We start from the raw sequence: 15,313 nt of genomic DNA on the forward strand, positions 1-15,313 counted from the left end.
TGAGTGTGTGTTATTTTATGGATGGAGGGCCTGGGACTTGGAGGCTTCAGGAGCTTTGCTGGGCACTGCGAAGGAGTTTCTCCTCCCGCTGCTTCCGTATCCTCTCTTTAAATTCTTCTAGCTCTTGGCGCTGAGGGTGAGGAAGGGGTGGGATGGGAAGGAAGGAGGGGGGCACATACCTCAGGGCCTGGTTCCTTCCCCCACCACTCTGCCCCTACTCCCCAGGCCACAGCTTCACAGTTCAGTGTCTACACTGGAAGCCCTGTGCCAATTACAAGGGTCCAAGTGGGATCAGCTTCATCCTTCAGGGAGAGGACAATAAGGAAACCACGTGCTCCTCCGCTCTCAGCTCCCTTTTTATGACCCAGAGGTAACATTTTCATTTGAATCCATCATGGCCAAAGGGACCCAGGCCCCTCCGTCCCTCTGGTGGAAGGAGGAGTATGTCACTTACCTGGTCCTCCTTCTCAGGTGGCCACAGCTCCCTCTGTGGGGACAAAGTCACAGATGAGCCAAGAGCCTCCAGAGCCCCACACCCGGCAGTTCAGCTCATAGGAGGCAGATATTGGTTCCCAGCAGGTTAGTACCCCATACCCTCCCCCATCCCCTGCAATGAACCCTTGAACACTCTCCCTGCGCCCACCTTGCGCTGTATGACGGCGTCCTCAAACCACTCGGCCTGATTGGCAATCCAGAACATAGCCACAGGGAAGGTGAGATAGAGTGTCATCTGGAAGGTGGGGAAATGGGAGAGCAGAGCCAGCGATAACCACCCCCCTCCGAAGTGCTGAAGTTGCTCAGAGCCTGGAGGACCATCCTCTGGCAGAGCCCAGAGGCATCTCCTCAGGGACCCCAAGAAGCCTGGGATTATGGGAGTCTCGCCCCCATAATCCAAGAGACCTTATTTTTGAAAGCTCCCTCCAAGTAAGGGAGACTCCCTCTCAAAGAAAGACACACACTCCTGGCCCCAGCAGTACAGGAGCTCCTACCACAACCACAGGCATCTCTTTGAGACTTCGTTACCCAGCTCCCCCAGGTCAGGTCCAGGGGGCACTCCAAAGCCCTCATTCTTCAGAATCTACTCCCCTAGTCTAGGAGTCTCCCTATCGGACACACACACACACACACACACCCTGAGTCCAAGAACTCCCCCAGAGTCTGGAGCCTTCCGTCTTACAGCCCTCACCCTCGATCTCCCCTCTTAGAGGCCCTTCCTCACACCAGCCTTCCCGGAGCCCCCCGAACCGGGCGCCCCCTCCTCTGAGTTTCCAACCCTGAAGGGCCTTCTCAAATCGCAACATCTTTCTCCCCAGAGCTCTATCTCTTGGAATCCCCTTTTTTTAGAGCCTCCTTCTCAGATCCAGGAAAACGCCCCCGCCCACCCGCTCGATTGCCCACTGACCCGAAACACCTCCAGCTTCACCCCCATTTCGCTTCGGCGAGGCTACAAAGCAGCTTCCGCCCAAAGCCACCCCCTCCAGCAAAACAGCAGCAGCTCATTGGGAATTCGCGGGATCCACCGCTGAAGCTGATTGGCCGACGAGCCCCGGATGACGTCATCTCCGGGCTCCTACTCTCTGCTTCTGATCGCCAGCGACGTCTAAGTGAAAGTCAACAGCTTGTGTGGCAGTCTCGGGATGGGGTCAGCCAATAGAAAGTGAGTCTGGAGGGGGAGGGCGGGGTTGGCCTGCAGAGCGAGACGTCATTCGCACGCGACTCCTTCCTGTAGCTGGAGAGCCAGCATAATGGTGGTGATGGCTCGACTCTCGCGGCCGGAGCGGCCGGACCCTGTGTTCGTGAGTTTGTTGCGGGGCAAGGGGTGGCTCGTGTGGGGACATAGGGGCTTCGATGCCGCAGGCGGTCAGGGTCTGGCCCCCCGGGGATCTAGGCCACAGCTGTGTCGGCCTGAGGGCGGGAGGACCCTAATGGGCCAGAGGCCGTATGGTGATGTCCCGGTCAGGCTGGCCAGGAGTAAAGGTCTCGTGCCGGAGCCCAGGGGGCCTGAGCAAAGAACTGCTGTCGAGGTTAAAGCTCTGGCGTCCCGGGCCAGGAGCGGAAATGGGAGCGGAAGAGGAGGGAAATTCGAATAACTGAATAATTGAGAGGCCTGGTGTCAGAAGTAAAAGCATGGTGACCAGGCCAGGGCTCTGGGTTTCTGTGGTAAAGGCTTGGTGTCTTGGGTAATAGCCTAGATCTGGTCCTCAGCGTCATAGTTTCTGGGATAAAGGCCTGGTGTCTGGCTAAGGAGAACCCTGGGGTCAGAAGTAAAGACCTGCTGATGTGAAGCTGGTCAGGCAATGGCCAGTGGAATCCTGAAGAGTCAAAGACTTGGTGTCTGGAGTAGAGGCCTGGTATCTTCACTAGATTCTTGGTGTTGCCCTGCGAACTCAAAGGCAGTCTGGAGGGTTTAGCTGGAAATAAATAGTAAAGATTTATTCAAGGGTCTTAGAGTGTGCAAACTGGAAACATGGCTAGGCAGAAACCCAGAAGTGTTCTAAACAGGAAGGAAAAGTTGAATTCTTATGGTGAAAAGTGCATTCCTGAGAGTAATCAGTTCTGCATTCTTAACCTGGAGGGTCTCGGAGGGTTATCAGTCAGATGTCAGATGGTCTGGATGCTGGACATCAGATGGTCTGGATGCTGGACATCAGGTGGCCTGGATACTGCCGTCAAGGGTATAAGGGGGTTTTCTGGAGGTCTGGTGTATATCCACATATTGACACACAGTGAACTGATGGATATATCCAGGCAGTGACAGAAGACTGGAAAGTTCAAAAGGTCAAGTTCCCATGATAGTTAAAACGAGTATATTCATTTCCTTGTTTCTCAGTCTACTTGACTTTTTGGTAATTTAGCAGCTTTACTATAGTGACACTATTTTCTTTCTTTTCTTGTGTTGAGGATATCTTTTTTTACCCATCCCCCCCCCTTTGCAACCATCAGATGGTTGTCCATACCGATGGATCTTTTTCTGTTTTGTTTTCTTCGATTCCACATATAAGTGAGATCATATGGTATTTGTCTTTTTCTGTCTGACTTATTTCACTTAGCATAATACCCTCTAGGTCCATTTGTGTTGTCACAAATGTCAAGATTTCATTCTTTTTTATTGATGAGTAATATTCCACTATATGTCCCATTCTTCCATTGATGGACACCTAGGTTGCTTCCATATCTTGCTGTTGTAAGAAATGCTACAGTGAACATAGGGGTGCATTTATCTTTTTGAATTAGTGTTTTTGTCTTGTGATAAATACCCACATGTGGAATTGCTGGGTCATAGGTAGTTCTATTTTTAATTTTTGAGGAATATCCATATTGTTTTCCATAGTGGCTGCACCAATTTATAATCCCACCAAGAGTGTTTGAGGGTTTTCTTTTCTCCATTTCCGCACTAGCACATGTTATTTGTTGACTTATTGATGACAGCCATTCTGACAGGAGTGAGGTGCTATCTCATTGTGGTTTTGATTTTAAATGCTCTGATGATTATTGACGTTGAGCATCTTCATATATCTGTTGGCCATCTGTATGTCCTCTTTGAAGAAACGTCTATTCAGGTCTTCTGCACATTTTTTATTGGATTGTTTGTTTTTTTGGTGTTAAGTTGTATGAGTTCCTTATATATTTCGGATATTACCGGCTTATTGAATGTATCACTGACGACTATCTTCTCCTATTCAGTAGTTTGTCTTTTCATTTTGTTGATCGTTTCCCTCACTGTGCAAAAACTTTTCAGTTTGATGTAGTCCCATTTGTTTATATTTTTTGTTGTTGTTGCCCTTGTTCAAGGAGATATATCCAAAAAATACTGCTAACATGGATGTCAAAGGTTTTACTGCCTATGTTTTCTTCTAGGAGTTTTATGGTTTCATGTCTTACATTTGTCTTTAATCCATTTTGAGTTTATTCTTGTATAACGTGTAAGAAAGTGATCCGGGGGGCCTGCCTGGTGGTGCAGGCAGTTGGAGCTTCGTGCTCCTAACGCCGAAAAGCTGCCGGTTCGATTCCCACATGGTTCAACCACAAGGTTGCCAGTTCGACTCCTCGACTCCCACAAGGGACGGTGGGCTGCGCCCCCTGCAACTAAGATTGAACACGGCAACTGGACCTGGAGCTGAACGGCACCCTCCACAACTAAGGTTGAAAGGACAACAACTTGACTTGGAAAAAGTCCTGGAAGTACACACTGTTCTCCAATAAAAGTCCTGTTCCCCTTCCCCAATAAAATCTTAAAAAAAAAAAAAAAAAGTGATCCAGTTTCACTTTTTTGCATGTATTTGTCCAATATTCCCAGCACCACTTATTGAAGAGACTGTCTTTACTCAATTGTATATCCTTGCTTCATTTGTCATAGATTAATTGACCGTATAAATGAGGATTTACTTCTGGGCTCTCTGTTTTATTCCTTTGATCCACATATATGCTTTTATGCCAGTACCATATTGTTTTGATTATTGTAGATTTGTTTGAAATCAGGGAGCATGATATCTCCCACTTTGTTCTTTCTCAAGGTTTATTTGGATATTTGGGGTCTTTTGTAGTTCCATATAAATTTTAGGATTAGTTCTAGTTTTGAGAAGAGTGCCATTGATATTTTAACAGGTATTGCTTTGAATCTGTATATTGTTTTAGGTATAAGGACATTTTAACAATATTAATCCTTTCAATCCATGAGTATGGTATATCCTTTCTATTATTTGTATCGTCTTCAGTTTCTTTAGTATCTTATAGTTTTCAGAGTACAGGTCTTTAATCTCTCTGGTTAAATTTATTCCAAGGTATTTTATTCTTTTTGATGCAGTTGTAAATAGGATTGTTTTATTAATTTCTCTTTCTGATCATTTGTTATTGGTGTATAGAAACACAGATTTCTGTATATTGATTTTGTATCATGCAATTTTTCTGAATTTATTAGTTCTTTGGTGGAGTCTTTAGGTTTTTTTGTTTTTTGTTTTAATAAATTTTATTGGGGAATATTGGGGAACAGTGTGTTTCTCCAGGGCCCATCAGCTCCAAGTTGTTGTCCTTCAATCTAGTTGTGGAGGGTGTAGCTCAGCTCTAAGTCCAGTTGCCGTTTTCAATCTTTAGTTGCAGGGGGTGCAGCCTACCATCCCATGTGGGAATCGAACCGGCAACCCTGTTATTCAGAGCTCGCGCTCTAACCAACTGAGCCATCCGGTCGCCCAGGATTTTTTATATATAGCATCATGTCATCTGAAAATAGTAACAGTTTTACTTTTTCCTTTCTAATTTGGATGACTTTTATTTATTTCTCTTGTCTGATTACTGTGGCGAGGACTTCCAATACTACGAATAGAAGTGATGAAAGCGGGCACCCTTGTCTTGTTCCTGACCTTAGAGGAAAAGCTTTGTTTTTCACCGTTGAGTGCAATATTAGCTGTGGGTTTGTCATGTATGCCTTTATTATATTGAGGTATGCTCCTTCTATACCCACGTGTTGACAGCTTTTATCATAAAGAGATGTTGAATTTTGTCATATGCTTTTTGTGCATCTATTGAGATGATCATACGATTTTTATCCTTCATTTTGTTAACGTGATGTATCCCATTGATTGATTATGGACGTTGTACCATTCTGGCATCCCTGGGATAAATCACATTTGATCATGGTGTATAATCGTTTTAATGTATTGATGAATTTGGTTTGCTAATATTTGTTGAGAATTTTTGCATCTATGTTTATCAAGGATATCGGCTTGTGATTTTTCTTTTGTTGTAATGTTTTTGTGTGGTTTTGATATCAGGGTAATGTTGGCTTTGTAGAATAAGTTTGGAAGTGTTCCTTCCTCTTCAATGTTTTGAAGTAGTTTAAGAAGGACAGGAATTAATTCTTCTGTAAGTGTTTGGTAGCATTCATCTGTAAAGCCATGTGGTTCCTGAGCTTTATATGTTGGGAGTGTTTTGATTACTGCTTCAATTTCATTGCTAGTAGTGGTCTGTTCAGATTTTCCCTCTTCCTGGATCAGTCTTGGAAGGTTATATGCTTCTAGAAATTTATCCATTTCTTCTAGATTGTCGAATTTGTTGGCATTTGTTTGTAGTACTCTTGAATGATTCTTTGTATTTCTGTGGTGTTGGTTGTAAATTCTCTTTTATTTATGATTTTATTTGGGCTCTCTCCCTTTTAGTTTAATTGCTCTTTCCTGCTATTTTTTTTTTAAAATCTCTGTTTCATTTATTTCTGTTCTTAATTATTTTCTTCTTTCTGTTTTCTTTGGGTTTTGTTCTTCTTTTTCTAGTTTCTTTAGGTGTAAATATAGATTTATTTGAGATTTTTCTTGTTTCTTGAAATAGGCCTGTATAGCTTTTAACTTTCTTCTTAGAACTGCTTTTGCTGCATCCCATAAATTTGGAAAAGTTGTGTTTTCATTTTCGTTTGTCTCAAGGTCGATTTTGATTTCCTGTTTGATTTCCTCTGATCCATTTTGTTGTTCAGTAGCATGTTGTTTAGTCCATATATTTGTGTGCTTCCCAGTTTTCTTCCTGGAGTTGATTGATAGTTTCTTGCCATTGTGGTTGGAAAAGATGCTTGATACAATTTCAGTCTTTTTGAACTTACTGAGGCTTGTTTTGTGACCTAATATGTGACTTATTTTATTTTTTCACTCTATTCCTCAGTGTCCAGGGCTAAAGGTGTGGTGTGTGGTCCATACCTGCTCTTCTGAAATAAAGGTCTAGCTTTCAAGTTCTGGGGCACAGTTGAACTAGGCTCTGGCTAGTGGGAGCCTGAGGTGCCAAAGACGTGGTGTCTAGGAAAAGGCTTGTTGTGAGGAGGTAAGGCCTACTGTCCAGGGCAGAGGCCTGGAGTTGGACCAGGGAGCCTAAGGAGTCTGGTGATCTGGCCCAGAGAGTGGGTAGCTTGATTTGGAAGGCCGAAAGAAAGATGTCTGGGAGACAGTCTTATGTCTGGCCTAGCACCCTAGGACTGAGGAGTCTGGTGAGCTGGGTCAGGCTGTGGGCAGTAGAATTCTGAGAGCTAAGTCTGGATTAGGGTCCTGGTATCTGGGCATCGGGTGACCTGGCTGTGAGGGTGGGCACTGGGATCTGGGAGGGGCCTGGAGTTCGGAGTGGAGTGATGCCCAGGCACTGAGGCAGGTCTCGCTCTGCCCCATGACGCGGCACCGGCAGGATGAAGAGGACCTGCCCTACGAGGAGGAAATCATGCGGAACCAGTTCTCAGTCAAATGCTGGCTCCGCTACATCGAGTTCAAACAGGGGGCCCCGAAGCCCAGGCTTAATCAGCTATACGAGCGGGCGCTGAAGCTGCTGCCCTGCAGGTGAGAATGGCTCCAGCTGCCCTGCCCGCTCCAGCCCCCACCCCACCCTGTCCAGTCATAACGGAACTAGCCAGTAGGTCCTGGGGTTGCTGTGTGTTGCATAGCTGAGTATATATCCTCTGAAGGGTCAGTACACCACCCTCCCTGATGCCCTTGCCTATTCCCTCATTGCTGAGACCTCTCACCTCTCCCTAGGCCCCTTCCCCCAGCAGTTGCTCGTGGGGATGGAGCGAAGGATTCTGGGACTCCATAAAGCTGACCAATTCCTGTCTGCCTCCTCCCTGCATCCCCCAGCTACAAACTCTGGTACCGGTACCTGAAAGCACGCCGGGCACAGGTGAAGCATCGCTGCGTGACTGACCCTGCCTATGAAGATGTCAACAACTGCCACGAGAGGGCCTTTGTGTTCATGCACAAGGTTGGGGGGCAAGCTGGGACTGGGGATCAGTGGGGAGGTGGGGCTCAGAGTCCATGCAGGTAGATGAAGCAGGCGGGTTGGAGTCATGCTACTTCTGTGCACTTGAGGTTGAGCTAGATATACTAGTCACAGAGGGAAATGGTGCTGCATTCTTTGCTTAGCCGTAGGACATCTGGTGTCTTTGTGGCCGGGCCATGGTGCTGGCAGTTTAGAGACCCTGCCTCTCCTCATGCCTCCAGATGCCACGTCTGTGGCTAGATTATTGCCAATTCCTGATGGACCAGGGCCGCGTCACTCACACCCGTCGCACTTTCGACCGTGCCCTCCGGGCGCTGCCCATCACACAGCACTCTCGTATTTGGCCCCTGTACCTGCGCTTCCTGCGCTCACACCCACTGCCTGAGACGGCCGTGCGGGGCTACCGGCGCTTCCTTAAGGTAAGCCCACGGGGAGGGAGGCAGGGCCAGACTCAGGCAGGTGGGCTAGTTCCACAGGTCCAGTGTTCCCAAAACTGACTCGCTGGGACACTAGCCCCATGCAGGATGTCACCTAACAGACAAGATATGGGGAAAAGGCTTTTTGAGACAGGCAGGCTTTTAATGCCATTTATTTGTTTATTCTCCAAATAGTTGCTAGGGCCAGTTCCACATCGGGCATTGAGATACGTGCTGGGACAGTGTGACTAAGACAGTCCCTGCCTGCAGGGAGCTTTCAGTCTGACTGGGTAGACAGATGCACATGAGTGAGGACGTCGTAAACCAGAGTAAAACTACAACCCTAGGAGGGCAAAGAATGGGACACGAACAGGCAGGGTGGAGAGTCGGGTGCAAACGGTGGGGAGAGGGAGGTTGTTGTGTGGTTTTCTCAACTTACAGTGTCTGTTATACATTGTGAAACCCTTAGTATAGTATACTGTTCGGGTAGTGGGCTTGTGATGAAATCAGGGCCTGGCTTGTGAGGCTGGACCATTGGTTTAAGCCAGACCAGTCAGGGCTGAGATTGGACCAGTGTGGCAGGTGTGGTGGCCGGGTGGATGTGTGGCCTGCAGCCACCGAGCAGGGAGGAGGGCGCAGCAGGGTGGCCCCACTGACTGCTAGCATGGTGGGTTGGTGCCCAGCTGAGCCCCGAGAGTGCAGAGGAGTACATCGAGTACCTCAAGTCGAGCGACCGGCTGGATGAGGCTGCACAGCGCCTGGCCACCGTGGTGAATGATGAGCGCTTCGTGTCCAAGGCCGGCAAGTCCAACTACCAGGTGGGCGTGTGGGGAGGCGGGCCGGAGGGGAGGGCCCATCCCCTCGGGGACCGAGGCTCAGACCCCTTCCTGCGCCCTGCAGCTGTGGCATGAGCTCTGCGACCTCATCTCCCAGAACCCAGACAAGGTGCAGTCACTCAACGTGGACGCCATCATCCGTGGGGGCCTCACCCGCTTCACCGACCAGCTGGGCAAGCTCTGGTGCTCGCTGGCCGATTACTACATCCGCAGTGGCCACTTTGAGAAGGTACGCGGGCTCGCTGGGCGCAGGGCACTGGGGGCATGCACGTGGCCACGTGTGAGCAGGAACGCCTGCATATGCCGGTGTGCGTACACGTGCACACGTCCGCCCTCTGAAGGTCTGAAGGCCTGCTGGCCAGTGCACCGCCCGGGGTTAGCTGGGCCCAGGTTCTCCATGGCTGTGTGGCCTGGGTGTCCACATTTGAAATATTACAAGACTGACAGTCTCTCCTGTGAGGAATCAGGTGCCAAGTAGGTGCGTGACGTGAGGACGACTTCCGAGATGTTAACCTAAAGGTAAAAGAGGCAATAAGCATTTGAGATCCAGAAGAACAGCTGTTCAGGAAGCACTGATTTGGCAAAAACCCCAATAGTGTTCCAGTTAGGAGGTGAAGGCAAGGAGTATTTATGAGAAAGGGAAGGGGGGCAATGACACGAATAGAAGGAATTCCTACAGGTGCAGATAAGCTAAGAGTGACGTTAATTCTAAACAGTGTTGTTAGTTTTCAGTCCAATAGTCATAATAATCTGCTGTTCTGTCTTTGCAAACGTGGTTTAGGACACAAAGTTGCTTGAAACCCAGTCCAAAGGTTGTTTTGCCCAGTTTTAATATTCCAAAACTTTGAGGAGTCAGATAGGCAAGGCAGTTCCCCTAGGATGGCAACTCTGACTCCATTTATGTCAATTTTTACAGTGTTACTGTCAGTGTCCGTGTTATTTTGCTGCCAGTGGAGTGGCACGCTTGGGATGAGGGGTGTATATTGCTCTGAGAGGTCCCCAGGGGTGGGGGGGCTGGCTTGGGCTTTGGGGACCTGGGGGAAGGTGGGAGCAAGTGGAGCGGCGCTGAGTGGAAAGGGGGGGTGGCGAAGGGCTGGGGAAGCGGGGGGCCTTGCAGGCTGACTGGGTCCAGCTGGTGGAGGCGCCAGCCAGACGAGGCATGGCCAGGTGTCCATTTTACAATGACCGTTTAGGCCTCCACTTCACATAGAATGCGCAGGCCAAGGCTGCTGGCAGGAGACAAGCTGGCAGCCAAGTGGAGGCAGAGAAGCAAGACCAGCCAGGGGCAGGCAGGCTGGAAAGACGGGGTCCAAGCTGGGGGGAGCAGGTAGAAGGGGGCGTAAAGGGTACTTCGTAGCAATGACTGAGCCCTCTGTGACCGAGCTGAGTTTAGGTCCCTGCAGTGTAGATATGGGTGTCAGGCATTGGACACGTCTCCCTCAAGCCCTGTGGTGACGCTCCGTGAGGGGCTGTCACTCTCAGTTCACTGGGGAGGGGCTGAGGTGCCCACATCCCTCTAGCAGGTCAGGGCCGCTCCAGCTGTGGCTGTGCTGTGTCTGCTCCCAGCCTGATGGAGCCGTGCAGGCCCTGTGGGGTCTCCCACCTCAGCACTGGTGCCATGGACGGTGCTGCCGCATTCCCTGTGTCCGTGTGGGCCCCACGTGCCGCCTCTTCCCTGGCAGCACTTCCTGGCAGCCCCCCTACCCCCACAGGCTCGGGACGTGTATGAGGAGGCCATCCGGACCGTGATGACCGTGCGGGACTTCACCCAGGTGTTCGACAGCTATGCCCAGTTCGAGGAGAGCATGATTGCAGCTAAGATGGAGACCGCCTCAGAGCTGGGGCGGGAGGAGGAGGGTGAGCTGCTGGGGAGAGTGGGCTGGGGGACTTCTGAGTGTCTGTGGGGGAGAGCGAGGCGAGCATCTCCCATCAGTGGGGCCAGCAGGGAGGGAGGCTGGGTGGACACTGGGGGAGTATCTTGGAGACCAGCCAAGACGGGGCACATCTCGGGCTTGGGCTTGGGCTGGGTGGGGAGGGAGGGCTGGGTCCACAGTGGGGTGAGTCTGGAAGGCCCAGAGCATTTGGCTGAGGGCTGGAGGGACAGTGGGCTGGGAGATGGGAGTGGCTGTGTACTGAGGCCCTCCCCCCACTGCCCTGGCCGTTCCCGGGGGTCCCAGATGACGTGGACCTAGAGCTGCGCCTGGCCCGCTTCGAGCAGCTCATTAGCCGGCGGCCCCTGCTCCTCAACAGCGTCCTCCTGCGCCAGAACCCGCACCACGTGCACGAGTGGCACAAGCGCGTGGCCCTGCACCAGGGCCGCCCCCGGGAGGTACGTGACTGCCCCCCCAGCCCCCCCACTAACCTCGGCCCAGCCAGCACCTGACCCAGCTGCTCCCGCCCAGATCATCAACACGTACACGGAGGCCGTGCAGACGGTGGACCCCTTCAAGGCTACCGGCAAGCCCCACACGCTGTGGGTCGCGTTTGCCAAGTTCTATGAGGACAACGGGCAGCTGGATGACGTGAGTGCATTTGTGTGTGCGTGTTGCGTTGTGAGCGTACAGAGGCGTCCTTGTTCAGAGGACCCAGGGGCGGTGGGTGGGTGGGTCTCGCCTGACCTCTGCCTGCCCTGACAGGCCCGCATCATCCTGGAGAAGGCCACCAAGGTGAGCTTCAAGCAGGTGGACGACCTGGCGAGCGTGTGGTGTGAGTGTGGCGAGCTAGAGCTCCGGCACGAGAATTACGACCAGGCCTTGCGGCTGCTGCGGGTAAGCACTGCTCGGCTTGTGGGCGGGGGCTGCGGGCGTGCAGCTAGCCTGGGGTTCCCCACCCGAGCTCCCCTGCTCTGCTGTCTCCCTGCAGAAGGCAACAGCGCTGCCTGCCCGCCGGGCCGAGTACTTCGATGGCTCGGAGCCCGTGCAGAACCGCGTGTACAAGTCACTGAAGGTGTGGTCCATGCTCGCCGACTTAGAGGAGAGCCTTGGCACCTTTCAGGTGAGCTGCCCGAACCCAGGGGTTGGGGGAGGGGGCGGGGCCGCGGCCGCAGCGCCCCAACCTGCCCCGCCCCGCAGTCCACCAAGGCTGTGTATGACCGCATCCTGGACCTGCGCATTGCCACGCCTCAGATCGTCATCAACTATGCCATGTTCCTGGAAGAGCACAAGTATTTCGAGGAGAGCTTCAAGGTTAGGAGGGCCCGTCAGGAAGTCCCAGGCAGCGGTGTTCCCACCCACTGCCTTAGGCACTGTATTGGTCTGCTGGGCTACTGGGCGGCTTATACAAATCTATTTTCTCCCAGTTCTGGAGGCCGCAAGTCCGAGATCCGCGGGGGTGGTTCCTTCCGAGGCCTCTCCTTGGCTTGTAGAGTCGTCTTCTTGTGTCCTCACACGGTTATCTGTGTCTGCATGTTTCTGGGGTTTCTCCGTGTGTCCAGACTTCAGCTTCTTATAAGGACACCATCATATTAGGTTAGGGTCCACCCTGACGACCTCCTGTTAACTTCTTTACTTCTGTGAATACCTTATCTCCAAATGCAGTCACATTCTAAGATGCTGGGGTTAGGACTTCAGTGTGAGTTTCGGGGGACACAGTTCAGCCCATCCCAGGCATGGAGCCCTGCCTGTGTGTGTGTCTGGGGGAGGGGGAGGTTGTTGGCGTGGGTGTGTGCAGGCTGTGTCTGCCCTACTGCTCAGGCGACAGGTGGTAGGTATGTGGGGTGTTCTGTGTGAGCATGTGTGCGCGTGGATACTGTGCATATACCTGGATGGGAGGGGTGCACGTGTGCCGCCCCTGCCTGAGTGATAAGCCCTGCCCTTCGGCCGGGGCGCGAGTGTCTGCAGAGCTGAGGATCCACGCCCCTCTTCGCCGGTTATGTCACCCAGTGGTGGGACCTAGTGAGTCTTGGTCCGGCCCTGTCTTTAGAGTCCGATGGTCTGTGGAGGGAGACAGGCAGCACACAGACCCACCTGACTGCGCCACGATTGTAGGGAGAGGTGCCCGGGGAGGGGCCCACTCACTGAGCAGGAAGGGGCCACGGGCAGTGTCCTGGCAGACTGGGTGCCAGGTGATCTTGCCCTGCAGACTCACACGATTCCCCCTCTCCGGGCAGGCATACGAGCGCGGCATCTCGCTGTTCAAGTGGCCCAATGTGTCTGACATCTGGAGCACCTACCTGACCAAATTCATCGCCCGCTATGGGGGCCGCAAGCTGGAGCGGGCGCGGGACCTCTTTGAGCAGGCGCTGGATGGCTGCCCCCCTAAATATGCAAAGAGTGAGGGCCAGGAGGCTCGGGGCAGGGTGGTGGGGCGGGGTGGGGTGTCATGGGGCAGGCTGCTGACCTCGGACCCTCTTTTGTCCTGCCGAAGCCCTGTACCTGCTGTATGCACAGCTGGAGGAGGAATGGGGCCTGGCCCGGCACGCCATGGCCGTGTACGAGCGGGCCACCCGCGCTGTGGAGCCTGCCCAGCAGTATGACATGTTCAACATCTACATCAAGCGGGCAGCCGAGATCTACGGGGTCACCCACACCCGGGGCATCTACCAGAAGGCCATTGAGGTGCCCACCGCGGGAGGGGCGGACGGGGTCCTGCTGGCTGAGCTGAGCGTGCCTGCACCTGGGGGGTGCCAGCACGCATTCTGGACGCTCAAGGAGCAGCCTGGTTTGTGGGGCACCCCCGAGGTGGCTCTCCTCTCGCCTCACGCCCTTTCCGCCATGACACCGTCATCACCCAGGTGCTGTCTGACGAGCACGCCCGAGAGATGTGCCTGCGGTTTGCGGACATGGAGTGCAAGCTCGGGGAGATAGACCGCGCCCGGGCCATCTACAGCTTCTGCTCCCAGATCTGCGACCCCCGGGTAGTGTAGGGGGGCGTTGGGCTGGTGGGCGGGCGGGGAGGCTGCCGCCGAGGGCCTGCGCGTACAAACGCCTGCACCCTCCGCAGACGACCGGGGCCTTCTGGCAAACGTGGAAGGACTTCGAGGTCCGGCACGGCAACGAGGACACCATCCGCGAGATGCTGCGCATCCGCCGCAGCGTGCAGGCCACCTACAACACGCAGGTCAACTTTATGGCCTCGCAGATGCTCAAGGTGTCGGGCAGCGCCACGGGCACCGGTGAGCCAGGGGCCACGCCTCACCCGCCAGTCCCCCGGGGTGACACGGGTCCTGGGCTCGGGGCGGTGGGTCCTGCCTCAGCCTCGGCCCAGACTTGATGTCCTGGGTCCAGGAGCATCAGGGTCCAACTCTGCCTCCCCTGTCTGAGGGCTGGAGCCTCAGGAACAGTAGGGGGCCCCCAGCAGCTGCTGTGGCTGTGGAGAGGGCCTGCCCACGGTGTCTGACCCCCACTCTCCCCCCAGTGTCCGACCTCGCCCCCGGGCAGAGTGGCATGGACGACATGAAGCTGCTGGAGCAGCGGGCAGAGCAGCTAGCGGCTGAGGCCGAGCGTGACCAGCCCTCGAGGGCCCAGAACAAGATCTTGTTTGTGAGGTGAGGACTAGGCTGGGGGCTGGGAGCGAGCCAGCCCTTCCTCCGGACGGACCTTCCCTGGGAGGCTGCAGAGGTGGTGGGGCCCAGCTGAAGAGTGTGGCCCCCCTACCCCAGGAGCGACGCGTCCCGGGAGGAGCTGGCTGAGCTGGCGCAGCAGGCCAACCCGGAGGAGATCGAGCTGGGTGAGGACGAGGATGAGGACGAGATGGACCTGGAGCCCAATGGTGAGGGGCCGGCCAGCCCGGTGGGGGAGGGCAGGGGCAGGACCCCCTTCTGGAGAGCTAGAGAGTGACCATGTTCCCCCCCCCCCCAACAGAGGTGCGGCTGGAGCAGCAGAGCGTGCCGGCTGCCGTGTTCGGGAGCCTGAAGGAAGATTGACACCCCACCCCACCCCACCCCCACCCCCACCCCCGTCCCACCCTGCAATGAAACCTGTTTGTAGGATATGGTCTGAGCCTCCTTCCTACTCACCCTTCTTGCTGCCAGGTGCTTAAAGGGACTGCCAGCTCATTCTCGCTCTGGTCCTGAGCCCGGCACCCCACCCCCCACAGATTGGCTGGTGTGGGAGGTAGGTAGCCGGGCTCCGGGCCAAGGCACACACCCGTCCTCACCCCACAGAGCCAGTTCTGGACTCGGAGACCAGTATCTCTGCCGCCCGAGGCCTCCTTGATCCCTGAGCCTATGGGGCCTTGCCCACAACTGCCCGGGTCTCACCCTCTTGCTCTATCCGACCTTCCCCACCACCCTACTCAGCAGGTAGGGACTCCCAGCCACCCTCAGGAGAACTGGTCAGCGAGCTTGGGAGGCAGGCACTCCCTGGTCCCAGGACTTAGCAAAGG

The 15,313-nt window shown here is 53.7% G+C and overlaps 2 protein-coding genes across 3 annotated transcripts; one reads left to right on the plus strand and one right to left on the minus strand.

The window, feature by feature from the left end:
- On the minus strand, nucleotides 1-1,540 carry PET100 (PET100 cytochrome c oxidase chaperone). 2 transcript variants are annotated; one of them, XM_019757615.2, is made up of 4 exons: nucleotides 1,403-1,540; nucleotides 644-730; nucleotides 455-487; nucleotides 1-130 (listed from the first exon to the last, which is right to left on the minus strand). In XM_019757615.2, exons 1-4 carry the CDS (start codon nucleotides 1,427-1,429, stop codon nucleotides 47-49), a joined length of 231 nt encoding a protein of 76 aa, XP_019613174.1. In that variant the 5' UTR covers nucleotides 1,430-1,540; the 3' UTR covers nucleotides 1-46. The 2 variants fall into 2 exon arrangements, with proteins under 2 accessions (XP_019613174.1, XP_019613175.1); XM_019757616.2 differs by lacking the exon at nucleotides 1-130 and adding an exon at nucleotides 137-302.
- A 142-nt stretch (nucleotides 1,541-1,682) lies between these two features.
- Nucleotides 1,683-14,918, plus strand: XAB2 (XPA binding protein 2). The gene is made up of 19 exons (XM_074337752.1): nucleotides 1,683-1,796; nucleotides 7,153-7,301; nucleotides 7,596-7,719; nucleotides 7,959-8,156; nucleotides 8,837-8,971; nucleotides 9,054-9,218; nucleotides 10,702-10,846; nucleotides 11,167-11,318; nucleotides 11,392-11,511; nucleotides 11,626-11,757; nucleotides 11,852-11,983; nucleotides 12,061-12,174; nucleotides 13,098-13,260; nucleotides 13,355-13,545; nucleotides 13,722-13,844; nucleotides 13,931-14,102; nucleotides 14,345-14,474; nucleotides 14,589-14,698; nucleotides 14,791-14,918. The coding sequence occupies exons 1-19, from the start codon at nucleotides 1,746-1,748 to the stop codon at nucleotides 14,850-14,852; spliced, it is 2,568 nt and encodes an 855-aa protein (XP_074193853.1). The 5' UTR covers nucleotides 1,683-1,745; the 3' UTR covers nucleotides 14,853-14,918.
- Nucleotides 14,919-15,313: the final 395 nt, after the last annotated feature.

The sequence above is a fragment of the Rhinolophus sinicus genome, linkage group LG07 (assembly GCF_036562045.2).
Source record: "Rhinolophus sinicus isolate RSC01 linkage group LG07, ASM3656204v1, whole genome shotgun sequence".
In the NCBI taxonomy this organism is placed as follows: Eukaryota; Metazoa; Chordata; class Mammalia; order Chiroptera; family Rhinolophidae; genus Rhinolophus; species Rhinolophus sinicus.

Coding starts and splice junctions, on each gene's coding strand:
- PET100 (XM_019757615.2), bottom strand. CDS start 1,429: ATGGGGGTGAAGCTGGAGGTGTTTCGG. Junction 488..643: donor ACGCCGTCATACAGCGCAAG/GTGGGCGCAGGG, acceptor TTGTCCCCACAG/AGGGAGCTGTGGCCACCTGA. Junction 131..454: donor CACCTGAGAAGGAGGACCAG/GTAAGTGACATA, acceptor CCTCACCCTCAG/CGCCAAGAGCTAGAAGAATT.
- XAB2 (XM_074337752.1), top strand. CDS start 1,746: ATGGTGGTGATGGCTCGACTCTCGCGGCCGGAGCGGCCGGACCCTGTG. Junction 7,720..7,958: donor CCTTTGTGTTCATGCACAAG/GTTGGGGGGCAA, acceptor TCATGCCTCCAG/ATGCCACGTCTGTGGCTAGA. Junction 9,219..10,701: donor GCAGTGGCCACTTTGAGAAG/GTACGCGGGCTC, acceptor CTACCCCCACAG/GCTCGGGACGTGTATGAGGA.